Source organism: Nerophis ophidion, linkage group LG19 (assembly GCF_033978795.1).
Source record: "Nerophis ophidion isolate RoL-2023_Sa linkage group LG19, RoL_Noph_v1.0, whole genome shotgun sequence".
In the NCBI taxonomy this organism is placed as follows: domain Eukaryota; kingdom Metazoa; phylum Chordata; class Actinopteri; order Syngnathiformes; family Syngnathidae; genus Nerophis; species Nerophis ophidion.
The window spans coordinates 19,496,306-19,519,535 of record NC_084629.1 but is presented as its reverse complement, the minus strand read 5'-3'; the positions used below and the strand labels follow the sequence as shown (position 1 = coordinate 19,519,535).

The 23,230-nt window shown below is 40.3% G+C and overlaps 1 protein-coding gene across 2 annotated transcripts in view; it reads right to left on the bottom strand.

Annotated features, from left to right (window-relative positions):
• Window positions 1–23,230, bottom strand: part of LOC133538124 (diacylglycerol kinase beta-like) — a 97,823-nt gene that overhangs the window by 6,888 nt on the left and 67,705 nt on the right. For both annotated transcript variants that reach the window (XM_061879455.1, XM_061879456.1), the window contains 4 exons: window positions 11,955–12,045; window positions 9,796–9,988; window positions 1,468–1,588; window positions 1,141–1,201 (listed from right to left, as the gene is read on the bottom strand). In XM_061879455.1, coding sequence (XP_061735439.1) covers window positions 1,141–1,201; window positions 1,468–1,588; window positions 9,796–9,988; window positions 11,955–12,045 — 466 coding nt within the window. The remainder of the gene's footprint in view (window positions 1–1,140; window positions 1,202–1,467; window positions 1,589–9,795; window positions 9,989–11,954; window positions 12,046–23,230) is intronic.

Genomic DNA, 23,230 nt, shown 5'->3' with positions numbered 1-23,230 from the left:
AAACCTTACCGGGAAGGCTGAGGAGTGTGATCCCACGATAGTTGGAACACACCCTCCGGTCCCCCTTCTTAAAGAGAGGAACCACCACCTCGGTCTGCCAATCCAGAGGTACCGCCCCCGATGCCCACGCGATGCTGCAAAGTCTTGTCAACCAAGACAGCCCCACAGCATCCAGAGCCTTAAGGAACTCCGGGCGGATCTCGTCCACCCCTGGGGCCTTGCCACCGAGGAGCTTTTTAACTACCTCAGCGACCTCAGCCCCAGAAATAGGAGAGTCCACCACAGATTCCCCAGGCACTGCTTCCTCATAGGAAGACGTGTTGGTGGGATTGAGGAGGTCTTCGAAGTATTCCTTCCACCTATCCACAACATCCGCAGTTGAGGTCAGCAGAACACCATCCGCACCATACACGGTGTTGATAGTGCACTGCTTCCCCTTCCTGAGGCGGCGGACGGTGGTCCAGAATCGCTTCGAAGCCGTCCGGAAGTCGTTTTCCATGGCTTCCCCGAACTCCTCCCATGTCCGAGTTTTTGCCTCCGCGACCGCTGAAGCTGCACACCGCTTGGCCTGTCGGTACCTGTCCACTGCCTCCGGAGTCCTATGAGCCAAAAGGACCCGATAGGACTCCTTCTTCAGCTTGACGGCATCCCTCACCGCTGGTGTCCACCAAGGGGTTTTAGGATTGCAGCCCCGACAGGCACCAACTACCTTGCGTCCACAGCTCCGATCTGACGCCTCGACAATAGAGGTGCGGAACATGGTCCACTCGGACTCAATGTCCAGCACCTCCCTCGTGACATGTTCAAAGTTCTTCCGGAGGTGGGAATTGAAACTTTGTCTGACAGGAGACTCTGCCAGACGTTCCCAGCAGACCCTCACAATGCGTTATATATATATATATATATATATATATATATATATATATATATATATATAGATATATATGTACACAGTACATACTGCCACTCAGTGTTGACAAGAGTCTTCATTTTGAAAACAGAATTAAAAAACATAGGTACGTAACATAGAAAGTAATTTAGTATATCAAAGCATTTGGCATCATCTTTCAGATGCCAACTTAAAAACCGACGTGTACCCTCCAATTCTATATCACTTCCTGTATTTGAGTAGGAAGTCACCGTGCATGGGGTCTGCATCCAGGGCTCGCCATCAATCTGCATGGGCAGTGGTCTCGAAGTCCTGTGAGGACCCAGCAGACCAGGGAGGACGTTACAGGTGCATTGTGGGAAAAAAGACAATATAACAAGTTATTCAGATAGACTTGGCGGAAATTCACTTATCACGGTCTTAGGGTCTGGAACCAATTAATGTTGCTAGACCAAGGACTGTTATACTTGCAAATGTTAGAAGAAGTGGAGAGTGAACATCTGTGTCATATATGTTCATATTTATGATGGAAAAAGTGAGCATCTGTGCATATACGATGATGCTAGAAGTTGTTCCACCTGATGGTTACACTGGTGCACTGAGCCAGCCGACGTCCGGCGCTCTTCAGTCCCGTGTAGATCTGACCCATCTCCATGGCACCTTCCAGACCCACCACCTCCAGCAGCTGGTCACTGAAGTCTGCAACAACAACAACAAAGTTTGTTAGCGGCCATCTTGTTCAATCAAGTCGCCTTCGAGTGGCCCAACAGGTTGACTGCAGCCTTCTTCTTATTGTTGGTGTTCTTCTTCTTATCAATGTTGTTGTTGTTCTTGTTTTTTGTTGTTCTTGTTCTTCTTCTTGTTTTTGCTGTTTTATGTTGTTCTTGTTGTCTTTGCTGTTTTTTGTTCTTGTTGTAATTGTTGTTTTTCTTCTTGTTTTTGTTGTTGCTGTTTTATGTTGTTGTGGTTGTTCTTTTCTTGTTGTTTTTCCTGTTTTTTTTGTTCTTCTTGTCCTTTTTTATAATATGTTGTTCTTTACTTCTTGTTTTTGCAGCTTTCGTTGTTGTTGTCGTCTTGTTTTTGTTGTTCTTCTTGTCCTTGCTATTTTATGTTTTTATTTTCTTCTTGTTTTTGCTGTTTTTTTATTGTTTTTGCAGCTTTTGTTATTTTCTTTTTGTAGGTTTTGTTGTTCTTCATGTCATTGCTGTTTTATGTTGTTCTTTTCTTCTTGTTTTTGCTGTTTTTTGTTGTTTTTGCAGCTTTTGTTGTTCTTTTCTTCTTGTTTTTGCTGTGTTTTGTTCTTGTTGTTTTTGTTGTTTTTCTTCTTGTTTTTGTTGTTGTTCTTTTTGTTCTAGCTGTTTTATGTTTTACTTGTTGTTCTTTTCTTGTTTTTGTTGTTGTTCTTGTTTTAGTTGCTGTTATTGCTCTTCTTTTGTTGTTTTTGTTGTTGTTCTTCTTCTTTTTCTTGTTCTTGTTGCAGTTTTTTGTTGTTTTGTTTATGTTCTTGTTGCTGTTTTTTGTTGTTATTGTACTGTTTTTTCACATTCTTGTTGCTGTTTTTTGTTGTTGTGTTTATGTTCTTGTTGTTCTTCTTGTTGCTGTTTTTGTTGGTTTTGTTGTGTTAATGTTCTTGTTGTTCTTCTTGTTTCTGTCTTTTGTTGTTCTTGTTTTTCTGCTGTTTTTGTTGTTTTGTTCTTCTTGTTGCTGTTATTTGCTGTTCTCATTGTTGTTCTTGTTTTGGATTTTTGTTGTTGTTGTTCTTCACGGCAGGCAGTTTAGTGTTGAGAATGAGTAATAAAAACTTGGTCAGACGACCAAGCGCTGTGCCGACTTTCGACCTAACCGCCTCCTTCAGAGCCGCACTTACTGTCCGCCATCTCCCAGCGACCCCCAACAGACAAGAACAGGCGTGTTGTGGCCAGTGGAAAAACACACAAACATGGCCGCCATAACATGATAAGATAGTGTGTTTTTAACGCACTCTCACCAGACACTTCATTAGGTTCACTTGCAAAATGGACCCACACCTGAATCAACAAACTTGTTTTTACACACATGACTACAACTGGTACACACAATTAGTACTACAAGACATACCTAGAACTTTTACACATAATTACTACTACAATATATAACTGTTTCCTGAAGATATAACTAAAACTAGAACTAGTTTACATAACTAGTTTACATAACTAGTACTAGCAGACAGCTATAAGCCATAACAAACACTAAAATACATAACTAGAAGTACTACATATAACTACTAATAGACTACATAACAAGTACAAATCAGTTAGTTTACAAAACTATTACTAGATGACATAACTACAACTAAAAGCATAACTAGTACACTTACACATTACTAGTAATATAATACATAACTGGTACTAGAAGAAATAAATAGTACTAGTACACATTACTAGTAATATATGGCCTGAACAAAATAGATCAAAGTTATCTTCCAGGGAAATTCAAGATCTGGTGTTACCAGTTCACCTTATACCATCGCCTGATGTGGCCCTTGAAGTTGTGCGACATCACCTCCACAACAGTCCTCAAAATGGACTCAAAAGCCAATAACTACATCCGCAAATGGCTGGGCCTTCCCAGATGTCTTTCCAACACGGCACTGTTTGGAAGAGCCATTCTGAAGCTGCCACTGAAATCCATCAGCTTGGGCTACAAACAGGAGAAGGTAAGGCTCGTGTTCGAGCTCAGAGACTCACCTGATCCGTCTGTCCGTAACACCAAGACCCAAGTCTGTACAGGGCGTAAGTGGAATGCTATGCAGACAGTAGACCAGGCCATCGTCCGGCTGAAACACCAGGAGATGGTAGGACAGATACAGTCTGGCAGAGCCGGCTTCGGATGGGGAACAGCACCCAAGATGTGGTCCAAAGCCTCAAGGAAGGAAAGAAAAGATCTGGTGATCTCAGAAGTGGTCAAGATGGAAGAGGAGAGCTATATGATCAAGGCTGTGGGCCAACAGCAGCAGGGGAGATGGACTAATTGGGAGGCCGTTGTCAACAGAGTTGTTACGTGGGCAGACATATGGAAGATGCCCCAGGCGAGGCTAAGTTTCCTCATCAGGGCCACGTACGATACCCTCCCCAGTCCCAGGAACTTGCATGTGTGGTACGGGGCAGAGGTGATCTGCCAGCTCTGTGACTCCCAAAACCCAAGCTTGCATCACATTCTTTCTGGCTGCAAGGTGGCTTTGTCGCAGGGCCGGTATGGTTGGCGGCACGACCGCGTCCTGCGGAAGCTGGCTGAAATTCTGGAGGCACGCAGAGTGGAAGCAAATGGGGCCACTCCGGGAACAGCACAGAGGTTGATTAAGTTTGTCAAGCAAGGTGGCCAGCCTTGCAGCAGCAGCAAGAGCATCCAGTCCCTCCTGTCAGCTGGCGGCGAGTGGAGCATGAGGGCTGATCTAGATCGTCAGTTGAAGTTCCCTCAAGAGATTACAACAACCTTGTTACGCCCAGACATTGTCCTGTGGTCCACCTCTAGTAAAACTGTCATCATGGTGGAGCTAACGGTATCATGGGAAGAGGGAATGGAGGCTGCTTTTGAAAGAAAGAGTGACAAGTATTCAGAGCTGGCAAGCGACTGCGCACAAGCAGGAAGGAGGCCCTTCACCTATCCAGTAGAAGTTGGCTGTAGAGGCTACACTGGAGCGTCCACCCAGCGGCTCCTAAAGTCCCTCGGGATCAGAGGCTCCAATCTAAAGAAGGCCCTCAAAGCCCTGGCAGAGGAGGCAGAACAAGGGAGCTTCTGGTTGTGGCTCAGAAGAAACGACAAGGCTTGGGGAAAGCAGGGTGTGTAGACAGGGGGAAGTAACATGGGTCTCGGGGTGCTGGAATAGCAGCACCCCGAGACCCATGTTAGGGTATGCGGTCAGGCCTTCGCTTGACTCAGGGAGATGGACGTCCCTGCCATGCATAGTCCTTTAGGACTCTTTCCATATACACAGCAGCAATAACACCGGGGTTGGAATGTGGGTACAGTATGGATCCTTTAGCTGGCTGCAGGGGGCGGCGGGGAGACGTCCCTGTCGCTGCTCCACCACCCAGAGATGTTCCGGGATTAAAGGAGCGAAACATCCGTGAAGGGTGGCTCCCGGCTGATGACCCTGCAGCCGGCACCACATGGCACTGTCGGAGGTGCGTCAGGCAGTAATGCCCTGCAAGTGTTGATTTGTGCTTTCATCTAATACATAACTAGTACAATAGGGCATATTAAGAACAACTAAATAAAATTAGTACTAAAAGACATAACATAAATATATAACTAGTAAAAATACACATAATATAGCAATATAATACATATCTACTAAAATACACAACTACAACCTGTTTACATAACTACAACTCATACACAAAACTAGTAATATAATACATAATTAGTACAATAATACATAACTAAAACCAGTGTGCATAACTAGTATTGAAAGACATAAGTAGAACTAGTACACTTATTTACATAAACTAGAACTAAAACACATACATATGACTGAAACCCATAACTAAACTTAGTACACATAACCAGTGCCAGAATACATAACTAAAACTAGTTTACACAGCTAGTATGCAAATATACAACTAAAACTAGTTTACTCAACTAGTATGCAAATATATAACTAAAACAATACACATAAGTAGTACTACAAGACATAAAGCAAACTAGAACACATAACTAGTAATATAATGAATAAAAGAGGAAACGTAAACTTGTGTATACAACTAGTACTCGATGACATAAATATAACTAGTACACATAACTAGTGATAGTAAACATAGCTCAAACTAAAATACATAACTAGCACTAGAAAACATAACTATTAGGAGACAACATAACTACAACTAGTTTACATAACTAGTATTGGAATACATACATAAACTAGTGCCAATAACTGGTACTATAATACTATAACTAGTTTACGAGTACACATGACTAGGACTACAACACATAACTAGAACTATTACCCATAATTATAACAAAAAAGAATAACTGAAACTAAAATACATAACTAGAGCTAGAAGAAATATAGGGAACTAATGTAACTATAACGAACTAATACAAATAGTTAGAACTAGACTCATAAATGGAATTAGAAGACAAAATTACAACTACAAGACATAACTATAACTAGAACGGACAACTAGAAGTTGAACAAATAATTAGCACTAGAAGACATAACTAGAACTAGAGACATAACTACAACTACAACCATAAGACATAACTATAACTTGATGACATAAGTAGAATTATAAGACATAACAAGAGACATAACTCGAACTAAAACTCATAACTAAAATTAGAACACAACTAAAACTAGAACACATAACGAGACTAGAATACATAACTATAAGACAGAGACACACTACGGGCTCACACACACACACACACAAAAATATACGCCACACATACACCCCCCCCCCCCCCCCCCCCCCCCCCCCCCCCCCAACCCAACGCCCTTGACGCAAATCTCGTAGGGGTGATGAATGGATGGTCAGCGCCTGAGAGCTGCGGCCTACCACCATGACCTTGAACTACCTTCCCTCTGTTGCTAGATATCTCGAGATGCATATTGTAATATGTACATGTGCTTTGCTATGGAGTTTTTTTTCCCACTCCAGACTGGGCTCATAAGGGGGTCCAGTGTTGTATTTTTTTACTCATCCTTCCCCAGCGTTTACCTTTTTCCCATCTTTTACGGGGCGCCTTATGGCGACCCATCAGCGTTCTTGTTCTGTAACCCTGTACACTGTTTGTTTGTCTAATCTTGAACAGGTTTGTGCTGAAAACAATGTTTTGTTGTACTTGTGCAATGACAATAAAGACCTATCCTAGCCTATCCTATCCTAACGAGAGACATAACTAGAACTAGAACACATAACTAAAACTAGAACACATAACTAGAACTAAAACACATAACTAGTCATGAAATGAGTGGTGATTAAATAGTTTTGTTGTAGTTATAAGGAATAATATTCCTTCACTAGATGATTCAGAAAATTATATTATTATTTTGTGATGATTTTTAATTTTTATTTTTTATTTAGCCTTTATTTAACCAGGTAAAATCCCATTGAGATCAAATATCTCTTTTCCAAGGGAGATCTGGCCAAGAGGGTAGCAGCAAGGTTTCAATAAAAACAGTAAACACATAAAACATCACATATACAACATTAAAACTTGCTCACATCACACATGTGCATACAGACAAGGTAGACTGCAATCCTTTCACAGAAGCTTTAAAAAATAAACAATCTCTAATGATTCACCATAATTGTATTTTTAATTTTGTTAGGATTAAAAAATAAACAATCCCTAATGATTCACAAGAATAATATCACTAATTTTGTTATGATGAAAAAAACAACCAATCAATCAATAATGATATATCTATTGCGTAATCCTGATCAATCTTGACTGATGGAGTCATTCGCTGGCATTGACAACAAAGGCAAAGTCCTCCCCAGCATGCATTGCTGCCTTATGTAAGCGCCTATTTTTAGATTGTACCTCGCTGAGAAGCAGCAGCGTTCTTTCACGCTTTCTCCACGGAGTCCGGCGGCGTGAGAGAGCGCGGCGGCTTCCACTCCGCCATCAGCGCGCCGTTTAAACAGGAAGTGTTTTGTGTCAGCTCATGGTGACGTTTACCTCCATAATAATGAAAGGATGGATACCAATCGTTGAATATTATTATTTCTCGATTGTTTGTAAATGTTGCAGTTTATAAATAAAGGTTTATAAAATACAAATATCAATAAAAAAAAAAAAAGGATTCCAATTGCAATTTTAAAGGCCTACTGAAACCCACTACTACCCACCAAGCAGTCTTATAGTTTATATATCAATGATGAAATATTAACATTGCAACACATGCCAATATGGACCTTTTAGTTTACTAATTTACAATTTTAAATTTCCCGGGAGTTTCGTCTTGGAAACGTTGTGTAATGATGACGTGTACGCAAGACGTCACGGGTTTTTAGGAAGTATGAGCGCTGCACACACACACAGCTAAATGTCGTCTGCTTTAACGGCATAATTATACAGTATTTTGGACATCTGTGTTGCTAAATCTGGCTTCACGGTGGCAGAGGGGTTAGTGCGTCTGCCTCACAATACGAAGTTCCTGCAGTCCTGGGTTCAAATCCAGGCTCGGGATCTTTCTGTGTGGAGTTTGCATGTTCTCCCCGTGAATGCGTGGGTTCCCTCCGGGTACTCCGGCTTCCTCCCACTTCCAAAGACATGCACCTGGGGATAGGTTGATTGGCAACACTAAATTGGCCCTAGTGTGTGAATGTGAGTGTGAATGTTGTCTGTCTATCTGTGTTGGCCCTGCGATGAGGTGGCGACTTGTCCAGGGTGTACCCCGCCTTCCGCCCGATTGTAGCTGAGATAGGCGCCAGCGCCCCCCGCGACCCCAAAAGGGAATAAGCGGTAGAAAATGGATGGATGGATGTTGCTAAATCTTTTGCAATTTGTTCAATTAATATTGGAAAAGTCACAGTAGAAAGATGGAGTTGGGAAGCTTTAGCCTTTAGCCACACAAACACACAGTGATTCCTTGTTCAAAATTCCTGGATGTGAAACTTTCCTATGGATCAGAGCGTGGTCAAGAGAACATGGATCCCGACCACATGTCAACCAGCAGGTTTCGGTGAGAAAATTGTGGTTAAAAAGTCAGTTCTTACCGGAGAAAAGCTGAGCTTGTGCCGTCCATAGCTGCCGTCGACTCCCCTGAGACACTGCGCGTCAAGACACCCGTGGAGACACCCTTCCGACTATCAGGTAATATTAAACTCACTAAAACACTAGCAACACAATAGAAAGATAAGGGATTTCCCAGAATTAACCTAGTAAATGTGTCTAAAAACATCGGAATCCGTCCCAATGCAATCGCGTTTTTTTTTTTTTAAACTTTTTTATTTATTTATTTTTTTCTCGTCCGTCACTATCAATATCCTCAAACACGAATCTTTCATCCTCGCTCAAATTAATGGGGAAATCGTCGTTTTTCTCGGTCCGAATAGCACTTTTTGTTGGAGGCTCCCATAAAAACAATGTGAATATGGGAGGAGCCATCAACATGTGATGTCATCGTCTGCGACTTCCGGTAGAGGCAGGGCTTTTCTCTTAGCACCGTAAGTTGTGAACTTTATCGTGGATGTTCTCTACTAAATCCTTTCAGCAAAAATATGGCAATATCGCGAAATGATCAAATATGACACATAGAATGGACCTGTTATCCCTGTTTAAATAAGAAAATCTCAATTCAGTAGGCCTTTAAAACAAGACTTCCTCAAACGTGACTCATTTGACACTTAAGAAAAATAGAAGAATGAATCATCCATGAGACGTTTTATTAGATACAATATTATTGTTGGATATAATAAGATATAAAATTATTAAATATAACAACATACAATATTATTAGATATAATATTATTAGATATAATATATTTATTAGATGTATTATTACATATAATATTTTTGTTATATATATATATATATATATAGTGGGGCAAAAAAGTATTTAGTCAGCCACCGGCTGGCGCAGTGGAAGAGTGGCTGTGCGCGACCCGAGAGTCCCTGGTTCAATTCCCAACTCCAAAGACATGCACCTGGGGATAGGTTGATTGGCCCTAGTGTGTGAATGTGAGTGTGAATGTTGTCTGTCTTTCTGTGGTGTCCCTTCAATGAAGTGGCGACTTGTCCAAGGTGTACACCACCTTCCGCCCGAATGTAGCTGAGATAGGCACCAGCGCCCCCCGCGACGTCAAAAGGGAATAAGCGGTAGAAAATGGATGGATAAATAATAATAATTATTGTTCTGAAGCAGAACTTATAGTATATATAAATATAATAATATGATTGTTATTCCTACCACTCACCTTGTATGCAAAACTTGAGTTCATTGGGGTCGGTGAGGGTTCTGCTGTCAGGAACCTTCCTGCTCATGCGCTTGTACTTCCTCCTCTTCTTGGTCTCGCCCCACAGGTTGGAGCCTCCGTGCATGCTGGGAATGTTGAGCACGGCCACGCCTTCCAAGGACGCGTTGCTGAGGTCCAAAATGATGCCATCACACTGTAGGACGCAAAGGAACTACCAGTAGATGTCTTCAAACTACCAATGGACGCCTTCTAACAACCTGCCGATGCCTCCAAACTGCCTTTAGACGCCTTCTAACTACCAGTGTACTCTTTCAAACTACCAGTAGATGCCTTCAAACTATCGATGGACGCCTTCTAACTCCCAGTGTATTCTTTCAAACTACCTGTAGATGCCTACACTCTACCGATGCACGCCTTCTAACTACCAATGTAATTTTTCAAACTAACAGTAGATGCCTTAAAACTACCAATATGCCTTCTAACTACCAGTGTATTCTTTCAAACTACCACAAAATGCCTTCAAACTACCAATGGACATCTTCTAACTACCAATGTATTCTTCGTAGACAATTTAGAGTGAAAAGCAAATTTTATTTTCACTCACATACAAATCATTCCAACTTGGATTGTTTCCCTGGCTTCGAGACTCTCCCGAAGGACGGTGTGGTGAAGACACAACAAACTCCCTTCTTGTCTCTCATGGACACACACCTGTTGTTGTTGACTTTGAACTAGCGACTGCATAATACATCAAGGCCGCGGAACAGAGACACACTGCGGGCTTACATACACACACACACATTCACAAAAGAAATATACGCCACACATACCCCCCCCCCCCGCCCAACCCAACGCTCTCGACGCAAATCCCATAGGGGTGATGAATGGATGGTCAGTGCCTGAGAGCTGCGGCCTACCACCATGACCTTGAACTACCTTCCCTCTGTTGCTAGATATCTCGAGATGTATGTTGTAATATGTGCTTTGCTATGGAGGTTTTTTCCCACTCCAGACTGGGCCCCCTTAGGAGCCCAGTCTAAAATTGTATTTTTTTACTCATCCTTCCCCAGCGTTTACCTTTTTCCCATCTTTTACGGTGCGCCTTATGGCGACCCATCAGCGTTCTTGTTCTGTAACCCTGTACACTGTTTGTTTGTCTAATCTTGAACACGTTTGTGCTGAAAACAAAGTTTAGTTGTACTTGTGCAATGGCAATAAAGACCTATCCTAGCCTATCCTATCCTAACGAGAGACATAACTAGAACTAAAACTAGAACACATAACTAGAACTAAAACATATAACTAGTCATGAAATGAGTGGTGATTAAATTGTTGTTTTGTTTTAGTTTGTACTTGTGCAATGACAATAAAGACCTATCCTATCCTATCAAACTACCAGGAGATGCCTTCAAACTACCAATGGATGTCTTCTAACGACCAGTGTAATATTTCAAGCTACCAGTAGATGCCTTCAAACTACCAATGGGTGCCTTCCAACTACCAGTGTATTCTTTCAAACTTCTAGTAGATGCCTTCTTACTACCAGCAGATGCCTACAAACTACCAATGGAAGCCTTCTAACTACCAGTGTATTCTTTCAAACTAATAGTTGATGCCTTCAAACAACCAATGGATGCCTTCCAACTACCAGCGTATTCTTTTAAACTACCAGCAGGGGCCTTCAAACTAACAATGGACGCCTTCCAACTACCAGCGTATTCTTTTAAACTACCAGCAGGGGCCTTTAAACTAACAATGGACGCCTTCTAACTACCAGTGTATTCTTTCAAACTACTAGTAGATGCCTTCTTACTACCAGTATATGCCCTCAAACTACCAATGGACACCTAACTAGCAGGTGTCCATTGGTAGTTTGACAATTCTTTTAAATTATCAACAGATGCCTTTGAACTACCATTACATGCCTTCAAACTACCAGTAAATGCATTTAAACTACCTGAAAATGCCTTCAAACTACATGTAAATGCCTTCAAACTACCAGCAGATGCCTTCAAACTGCCAGTAAATGCCTTCAATCTACCAACAGATGCCTTCAAACTCCCATCAGACAACACGTGCTAACTACAGTTGATGTCAAAGATCATTGTGTAAATTCTGTAAAATGAGAAGGCGATGATGTCATTGATTGGAGGACTCACCTCCACCTGGATGCACTGGTTGATCTTCTTGCAGGTGGAAGAAAGAGTCTCTGTGGTGCCAAACTCAAAGTACCACAGCTTGTTTTTCATCCTGACAAAACAGCAATCAAAAAAGGCCAATTTTAATAGCAATATTAAAACAGCATCCTTTTTAAAATGATATTAATTTCTTGTTGTATGCACTATTATTGATGTCATTGATAGATATTGATTTTTTATTACAAAAACATTTGTAATAAAAACAAGACTTGTATTATCATATTTGATACAACTCATAGTTTACGTAAAATATTTCCTTAACTACAATTAAAAATGTGTACAATACAGAAATTCATTGAATATTGACAAAACTAGTCGCAAAAACACCCAAAATTCCGCTTTGGTTGTTCAAAATGTTGTCCTGAAGGAGAATTGTATGTAGTGTATAATGCTGGCAATGTTAGCATGTAGCTCACATAGCTGTGCTAATGTTGCTAACCTAGCATTTTTCAGAGTTAGTTTGTGACGAACCCCAAGATGCAGAGATGGAGGCAGGCAATAGGAAAACATGATTTAATAAAGATACTAAAACAAGAACAAACCAAAGGGGTACAACAAAAAGCACGCATGCGGCGGATAACCAACTAAGAGAGCTAGCATGGCAGCTAGAAAACGAAGGGAGCTTAGCATAGAAACTAGCGAAAACAAAAAGGGCCTAGCGTGGAAGCTAGCGGGTAGCGAGCAGGAAAACAGAAGTCGTACTTGTAATATGAAAACAAACTGGAAGCAGGGAACAAAAAACAGTAAGCTACAAACATCTAACAAATATAGCTTACCCCTACGCTGCAAAAACACAACATGGCACGACACGGCGGGAGCGACAATACATGACAATAATCCAGCACTGACTGGAGGTACAAAGCAAGTAAAATAGGAGTGGGCTGATTGAAACCAGGTGTGGCCACGTGCCAATCAGCCGCAGCTGAGGGAAAAACCGCGCACAGGGAAAAAACAGGAAACAGACAAAATAAGAGCGCTGACAGGACTGAAAACAGGAAATACTAAACACACACAGAGGAAAAACTAAAACACAAACAAATTGTCAGTGGCAAGCCTGACAGCATTATGTTTAAAGTATAATATTGGCATGGAACTGACATAACTATGCTGTAGTTGCTAACCTTGGATGATGTTAAATGTAATGTTAGCATGTAGCTCACATAGCTGTGCTAATGTTGCTAACCTAGCATTATGTTTGAAATGTAATGTTGGCATGGAGCTGATATAACTATGCTATAGTTGCTAAGCTTGGATGATGTTAAATGTATTGTTGGCATGTAGCTCATATAGCTATGCTAACATTGCTAACCCAGCATTATGTGTAAAATGTAATGTTATCATGGAGCTCACATAGCTGAGCTAGTGTTGCTAACGTGACATGATGTTAAAATGTAATGTTAGCATGTAGCTAAAATAGCTATGCTTGTGTTGCTAACTTATAATGATGTTAAAATGTAATGTTAGCATGTAGCTAACATAGCCACGCTAATGTTACTAACTTAGCATGATGTTAAAATTTGATGTTAGCATTTAGCTCATACAACTATGCTAATGTTGTTAACCTAGCAATATGTTTAAAATGTAATATTAGCATGTAACTCACATAGCTCTTCTAATGTTGCTAACCTTGAATGATGTTAAAATGTAATGTTGGCATTTAGCGCAAACAGCTATGCTGATGTTGCTAACCTAGTATTAGGTTTAAAATATAATGTTAGCATGTAGCTCACATTGCTATGCTAATGATGCTTACCTAGCAATATGTTTAAAATGTAATGTTAACATGTAGGTCACATATCCATGGTAGTGTTGCTAACCTGGCATGTTAAAATGTAGTAGCTATGCTTGTGTTGCTAACCTAGCAGGATGTTAAAATGTAATGTTGGGATGTAGCTCACATATCCATGCTAAGTGTTGCTAACCAGGTATTATGTTAAAAGGTAGTAGCTCACATAGCTATGCTAGTGTTGCTAACCTAGCAATATGTTTAAAATGTAATGTTGGCATGTAGCACACATAGCTATGCAATTGTTTTTAACTTACCAATAGGTTTGCAATGTAAAGTTAGCATGTAGCTCACGTAGCTATGCTAATGTTGCTAACTTAGAAATGGTTCAAATCTAATGTTAGCATGTAGCTCACATTGCTATGCTAATGTTGCTAACTTAGCAATATGTTTAAAATATAATCTTAGCATGTAGCTCACATTGCTATGCTAATGTTGCTAACCTAGCAGGATAAAAATATTTATGAAACAGATTTTATGAATCGATTCAGAATCATCCAAGTCCAAATGGAACATTTCTCTCAGGTCTGTTGAAAATCTAATGGAAATAAAGTTTGTGCACTTGGAAATGTGTCTGAAAGATCTGACATTGGCAGAAAAACACACAACACACCCCCCAGAGAGGCGGACACAAAAAAGCAGAGCAAACATCAGCGGTCAACAGTTCCAGCAACCTGCAGGCCCGTCGAGGCGGCATCACATCAGTGCCCCGAAGACAAGACTTGTCAAAAGTGGCCTGATGGTTGTGCTTTTTGTCCTGGCTGGACTTTGGAGAAAGACATTTTCTAAAGACTCAGTATTTGCACCTTCATAATGCCTATGAAAACATCCTCTTTTACACAAAAAGTAATTTTTACCAAATGAATACTAGACATGATTCCAAATCTGTTGTCTTCCTCACTAGTTTGCTCCACTTCGCTTTTTAGGTTTTCATGACATGAAGGAAAAAAACATACTACCTCAGGCTTTGCTACACACCTTAAAATAAAGCTCTGTCAACAATCCGTCAGTCAGTAACAGACGATGGAGTTGTAAGTTTTATCATTCAGTTTTTCTTCACTTGATATGCTAACCTAGCATGGTGGTGACATATAATGTTGGCATGTAGCTCAACTCGCTATGTTAATGTTGCTAATTTAGCATGATGTTGGAATGTACTAGCTCACCTAGCTATGCTAATGTTGCTAATCTAGCATAGTGTTAAAATGTAATGTCGGCACGTAGCTCACATATCTATGCTAGGGTTGCAAACCTGGCATGATGTTAAGATGTACTAATACATAGCTATGCGAATGTTGCTAACCTAGCATGATGTTAAAATATAATGTTGGTGTGTAGATTTACTAGCTGTGCTCCTGTTGATAACCTAGCAGGATGTTAAAATGTAATGTTGGCATGTAGCTCACATGTCTATGCTACTGTTGCAAACCTGGCATCATGTTAAAATGTACAAACTATATAGCTATACTAATGTTGCTAACGTAGCATGATGTTAAAATGTAATGTTGGAATGTGGATTAACTAGCTATGCTCTTATTGCTAACCTAACAGGATGTTAAAATGTAATGTTGGAATGTAGCTCACTCATCTATGCGAGTATTGCAAACCTAGCATGACGTTAAGATGTAATGTTGGCGTGTAGTTCCCATAGCTATGCTAGTGTTGCTAACCTAGCATGATGTTAAAATGTAATGTTGGCATATAGCTCACCAAGATATGCTAGTCTTGCTAGTCTAGCATGATTTTAAAATGTAATGTTGGCATGTAGCTCCCATAGCTATCATAGTATTTCTAACCTGGCATGATGTTAAAATGTACTAGCTCACATACCTATGCTAATGTCGCTAACCTAGCATGATGTTAAAATGTAATGGTGGCATGTAGCTCCCATAACTATGTATCATGCTAAACTAGCATGGTGTTAAAAAGTAATGTTGGCGTGTAGCTCCCATAGCTATGGTCGTGTTGCTAACCTGCATGATGTTAAAATGTAATGTTTGGATGTAGCCCACATAGCTACGCTAGTGTTGCTAACCTGGCATGATGTTAAAATGTACAAGCTCACATAGCTATGCTATTGTTGCTAACCTAGCATGATGTTAAAGTGTGATGGTGGCATGTAGCTTACCAAGCTATGGTAGTTTTGCTAGTCCAGCATGATTTTAGAATGTAATGTTGGCATGTAGCTCCCATAGCTATGTATCATGCTAACCTAGCATGGTGTTAAAAAGTAATGTTGGTGTGTAGCTCCCATAGCTATGGTCGTGTTGCTAACCTGCATGATGTTAAAATCTAATGTTTGGTTGTAGCCCACATAGCTATGCTAGTATTGCGAAGCTAGCATAATGTTAAAATGTAATGTTGGCATTTAGCTCACATAGCTATGTGTCATGCTAACCTAGCTTGGTGTTAACATGTAATTTCAGCGTGTAGCTCACATAGCTATGCTAGTACTGCTAAACTAGCATGATGTCAAAATGTAATGTTTGCATTACATCTTAGCATGCTAGTGTTGCTAGCCTAGCATTATTTTAAAATGTAATGTTGGCATGTAGCTCACATAGCTATGTATCATGCTAACCTAGCTTGGTGTTAAAATGTAATTTCGGCGTGTAGCTCACATAGCTATGCTAGTACTGGTAACCTAGCATGATGTCAAAATGTAATGTTTGCATTACATTTTAGCATTCTAGTGTTGCTAAACTGGCATGATGTTCAAATGTAATAGCGCACAGAGCTACGCTAAGCTGGCATAATGAGACCAGCTATAAATCTGCCGTAAAGATCACTGATGTTCAAGAAATATTTTTTCGCTTGCGTAGATTCGTCAACATGCTAGGTTGTGCAAGCGCACACATCTCGCCCTCCACTGCCCGCCAAGTGACATCATTCAACATTCATCGGCGTAAAAGACTGGCAACACGCTTATTGACGTAAAGGCATGGTGTCACGCGGCATGGCAGAGCCAAGGTTTCAGCCTCAAACAGGAAATCCATCCAAGAAAGAAATTCAAAAAGCAGGAAGTCCCATATAAAATAAGAGCGCAGACAGGAAGTAAAAATGAAACCCAAAGTCCACCTGAGAACATGTGGTCGCAAGAAGGGATTAAAAGCCAAGGGAGAAGATGATGTCAATGTTTTTGTCACACACATTGCAATGAATCAACAATTGTGCAAAAGTACACAATGCACATGGACACACAACTAGGACCCAGACCTAAAAATAAGCTGACCATATTCTGAAATGCCAAAGAAAAGACACATATATACGTGCCAAGGCGGGCAGCACGACAATGCCGGGAGTAGGTGAAAATTTGCCAATGATACTTTAACTTGCTGTATAAATAATATATTTATTTAAATGCAGCATTTTTTCTCCTCTGACAGCAGTGTTGGCGCTAGGAATTTTCAAAGTGGGGTCCCACGGACCCCATCAAGTCATAAAAATGGGGTCCAACAGTAAATTTTTGGGGTCCCACTTTTTTGTAAGCATTTTGCAAACAAATGAGAAACGTATCCATTGTCCTGTTATATCTCACATTCTATATTGTGTTTTGGAAAAAGGTTGTCATAAACGTTACTTAATTCATTAAAAGAAATAATATAAAAAGAAGACAGATTTGTGTGCATGTGATCTAAACTTTACTGCTGCATGTAGTTTTTTCTACGTTTTCATTTAATAAGTGGTAGGTGTATTTATTTGAGTATAAACGTGTATAAAGTGTTTTGCTTTGGTCGTGAAATGATGATAATGGTTTTGGCAGGGCATACATACATTTTATATCTAAGGCTTAAATCTCTGGAGTCTACATTAACTTTTAGTTTTTTTTAATGTTTTTTTGTTTCTTTTTCGCCCTTTTTTGTCAAACAAAACTACGTTTTTTTTTATGGCAAAAACACAAAATATGCAAAATCTTCCACCAAAAATATATTTTTCAAAGTGGAATATTTGATGTGATGTGGGGTGGGGGATGTATATTGCAGCATCCCGGAAGAGTCAGTGTTGCAAGGGGTTCTGGGTATTTGTTCTGTTGTGTTTATGTTGTTTTACGGTGCGGATGTTCTCCCGAAATGTGTTTGTCATTCTTGTTTGGTGTGGGTTCATAGTGTGGCATATATTTCTGTTGAAGTTGTTTATACAGCCACCCTCAGTGTGACCTGTATGGCAAATGACTACGTATGCCTTGATTGACATTCAATTCACTACCTCCCTCTCTCGCTCTCCCTATCTCATCCCCTCCTTCACGAATGATGCTGCGTGCTTTACAATGTTTTGTTTTAACCCCTCTTAACACTGTACATACATTGAAAATACATCTAACCCTGAATCAAAACGCCGGACATTTAAGGAATTCAAGAAACCCCGCTCGGACAGACCCGCAAAAGAGGATATGTCCGGGGAAAAGAGGACGTATGGTCAGTCTACGCCCTGCGATGAGGTGACGACTTGTCCAGGGTGTGACCCGCCTTCCGCCCGATAGTAGCTGAGATAGGCACCAGCGCCCCCCGCAACCCCAAAGGGAATAAGCGGTAGAAAATGGATGGATGGTCAGTCTATCTAAAAACAACACCTGTGCGGTGCGTGACCCTGACTTCAAAAGACGACATGGAGGTGGGACACGATCACTTAAGTATCGCTTTTCCACTGGATGGCACCGACTGAGCGAGACTTGCCTCGTCTTCCCGCGTGAAAATACCGTTAATTCCAGACTGTAAGACGCTACTTTTTTCCTACACTTTGGAACGGTGCGGCTAATTCATGGATTTTTCTTTTTGGCTGATGGTAAAAAAACAAAACAAGCAACCACACTGAAAAGATAGAAGATGAAGTGCCGAGCCGTCGCCTAACCGTCCTTAGCGTTTCTACTGATATGGATTCTTCACTTGTCGCTCCAAGCGACGTTTGTAAGTTTTACAATATAACTAAAATAATTCTTACTTACTAAAGCAAACCCATGTGTGATGTCTGTAGGAGTGTTTTCATGCTTATTGTCATGAAGCGAGCGTCGTTAGCGTGAGCTAATATGTTAACGCCTTTACGAGTGTCTGTGTCAGTATTATTAACTTACGCAAAAAACTCAAGTACAGTAATATAAAGTATGGATGGATATATTTTATAATATATTTGGGAGGATTCTAATCTTGTTACGGCTGCTAGGTCGAGACATCAGTGTGGATCTCAGTTAGCTTTAGTTTTCAACTCACTCACGTAAACAACTTACTTAATGTACGTAACATGTAAACAAATACGCCACAGCGTCAATTCCTGTCCTTCAACAATCCCTACTTCTTCGGAATCAAACTATATATTCATATATTACAGCTTCGAAGCACTTTGGAGCATTTAGACCGGCAAAACAAATCCGATGTGTGCCACTTGAGGGCAAAAAATAAATAAATCAGATTTGGTGTGTAAACGAGGCCTCGAAGTGTACTTCCAGGAATATACTAACTTTTTCCAAATTTTTCATTATGTTACACAATATTATGTTAGACCCACTCAACATCTATTCCACTGGTCACCTCTGGGGGGGCGGGTCACCCACATCTGCGGTCCCCTCCAAGGTTTCTCAGTCATCCCACTGGGTTGTTTTTCCTTGCCCTGATGTGGGATCTGAACCGAAGATGTCGTTCTGGCTTGTGCAGCCCTTTGACACACTTGTGATTTAGGGCTATATAAATAAACATTAATTGATTGATTGATTACAGCCTTATTCTAAAATTAAATAAATTCATTTTTACCCTCAAATGTTTACAGGTGCTACCCCACGACAATGTTGTTATCCACACAAAAAAGACAACATTGTCGCCGAAACGCTGAAGGGGGCGGCGGGGGTTTAAATATGCTCCATGTTTATATATGTTTTACAGAGACTTTTATATTGAAGCATTTCTTTGACATTGTCACTTCCGCTTCCTTCCTTGTTGATTTGTGTTAATGTGTGGTAGTAACTTGTTCCCTCTGCTATGTTCAATCGGTGCTCTAGTCTTTGACGATGTGAGTATTTTGATGATTGCATAGGACTCATTTAGACTATTAATAGACACGATTGTGTTTGTGTAATGTTTAGTGTTTTTTTTTTAAATTATTGTTGCTGGGTTGTTAAAATGCTACCGGTTAGTAATAGCCACATTGCTGCTGCTAATGTGGCTATCCTATTGTGGAATTGCAACATATTGACAGCTGGTTTGTGCATGTATATTTTTTTACCTTTATATTATTTGTCTAGTAAAAATATACTAATATATGTTGATAAGCGGTATAAAATGGATGGATGGATTTTTAATTAGATAAAATAAATAATACGTATTTTACTAGGGTATGACAGGCAGATACTAACACGAACAAGTGTCATACCATGAATTGATTAACGTGGACCCCGACTTTAACAAGTTGAAAAACTTATTCGGGTGTTACCATTTAGTGGTCAATTGTACGGAATATGTACTGAACTGTGCAATCTACTAATAAAAGTATCAATCAATCAATCAAAAAACTCCAAGAATGGATTGATAATTATAACCCATTAAGCCAACTAGAAAATGTAGGCCTTACTTTCATAAATCGACATTTATGTAGAAACATTTTTGCCTGGAGCATAATAATGTTGACAAACATTTCTATGTTACAGTCGTTTATAAAAAATACCAAATTAGATCTCTTCTATAGAGAATGGGGACATCTCAATACCTTTGTTTCTCAGCCAATTGCTGATCTCCACCCAAAACACACTCTCACATTCCACAAACAGTTGATTGACATCCTCTACAGTTCCACATATAAAACAGTCCATCCATCCATCCATTTTCTAACGCTTGTCCCTTCCAGGGTCGCGGGGAGTCGCTGGAGCCTATCTCAGCTGCATTTCGGGCGGAAGGTGGTGTACTCCCTGGACAAGTCGCCACCTCATTGCAGGGCCAACACAGATAGACAGACAACATTCCCACTCACATTCACACACTAGGGCCAATTTAGTGTTGCCAATCAACCTATCCCCAGGTCCATCCATCCATCCATCCATTTTCTGCCGCTTATTCCCGTTCGGGGTCGCGGGTGGCGCTGGCGCCTATCTCAGCTACAATCGGGCGGAAGGCGGGGTACACCCTGGACAAGTCGCCACCTCATCGCAGGGCCAACACAGATAGACAGACAACATTCACACTCACATTCACACACTAGGGCCAATTTTTTTAGTGTTGCCAATCAACCTATCCCCAGGTGCATGTCTTTGGAAGTATCCCCAGGTCCTTAATGTTAAATTTAAGTTTCAAAAAATACTTTGAAGGGTATATTCTATAAATTATTTTGAATTGTATTTCTTTCATTTTGGGAAGAATTGGGTATATAAAGCTCTGTGCCTGGCTCACCTGCACTGGCTTCCTGTGCACTTAAGATGTGACTTTAAGGTTTTACTACTTACATATAAAATACTACACGGTCTAGCACCAGCCTATCTTGCCGATTGTATTGTACCATATGTCCCGGCAAGAAATCTGCGTTAAAAGGACTCCGGCTTATTAGTGATTCCCAGAGCCCCAAAAATGTCTGCGGGCTATAGCCCGCATATGTGGTCCTCTCCAAGGTTTCTCATAGTCATCATGGTCGATGTCCCACTGAGGTGAGTTTTTCCTTGCCCTTATGTGGGCCCTACCGAGGATGTCATTGTGGTTTGTGTAGCCCTTTGAGGCACTTGTGATTTAGGGCTATATAAATAAACATTGATTGATTAAATATTTGCACTACTGATGAAACACTCATTGTTTACAGCCATATCCTTTTTAAAAATAACAGGAACTATATATTATTGTCATTTTAGAAGGTAGACATATTTATGTTGCACTTTACTGTTTTTGTCTTCTTTTTGTCTACGCATGGGAGAGTGCGAAACAAAATTTCGATTCCTTTGTATGTTTTTACATGTAAAGAAATTGACAAAGTTGACTTAACTTGATTGATTGATTGTTCAGAGAGCGGCAGCACTTCCGTCTACTATCCTCTACTAACTTTTTTTGCGATTAATAACGTGTCCAAATTCACAAGTTTTGTTGTTGATGATGCTAAGTGTCTACAGAATAAAACACATAATGTTAGTACATCGATTGAGGAAAATAGAGGGGGGGACATATTTTATGGCAGCACAGAAATATGCTGAAATATTATGTATCCCCTACTAAATTTTTTTGTAATTAATAACATGAGTCCAAATTCACAAGTTTTGTCCAATGCCAAGTCCGTACATATAATCAACTTGATGTTAGTACTGACCCTGGCAAAATATGGCCCGTGGGCCACATGCGGCCCATTAAGACTTTCAATCCGGCCTGCCGAACGTTCTACATAATTTTTTTGGACCAGGAGTGTCAAACATACGGCCCAAGGGCCAGGTCAGGCCCGAAAACAGGTTTTGTCCGGCCCGCGGGATGAGTTTGCTAAGTAGAAAAATTAACCTGAAATTTTTGAATGAAAGAAACAACTGTTCTAAATGTGTCCACTGGATGTCGCAATGGCAATTCTTTGTATCTTTGTAGATGATGCCACATATGTACAACACAAACCACAAGATGTTAGTACATCACTCGAGGAGAATTATCAAACTACATAAATGACATACTGTAATTTCATTTTGATATGATTTTTTTATCTTTATAGGTTGAAAATTAACACCAATGAGTTGACTGATGAACATTATCCTACTTTATTCAGAAAATATAAATAATGACAAATAAAGATAAATTACTTATTCGGGTGTTAACATTTAGTGGTCAATTGTATGGAATATTTACTGTACTGTGCAACGTACTAATAAAACAATCAATCAATCAAAACTCACCACACATTCAGGTAAATTGGATTTCATTCAATACTATTTCTATACTATAAAAAGAAAAAAGTCTGTGCCGTCACCTTTGTGACGCATGTGACTGCGGTTGATTGACGGGCGAATGGACGGTGTTGGCACAAGGTAATGAAAAAGCTCATGGTGTGGAGTCTTCATCTTCAAGTCAAAGAGCAAAGAAGTCATCAGGTTCCCAGTTTAGAAAAGATAGAGAAGAAGAAGGTAAAGGTAGCTATGGGTGACAGGAGGCTACTCATAAGCCTCATGCTAATACAGGCTTTCTGCAGGTATCGGCAAATCATATAATATTTGTTTGATATAGAGTTTTGTGTTCAAAGGGTACAAAAGTTCACTAAAATATGGATTTTGTCGAGGCTGGAACTCATTATTCATATTTACTTTGTTTCTTATGGAGATATTTGCTAAAATATATGATCCTTTCTATTTTCGAACACTGTTCAAGAGCCAACTAAGTTTATCCATCCATCCATCCATTTTATATCGCTTGTCCCTTTTGGGGTCACAGGGGTTGCTGGAGCCTATCTCAGCTGCATTCGGGCGGAAGGCGGGGTACACCCTGGACAAGTCGCCACCTCATCGCAGGGCCAACACAGA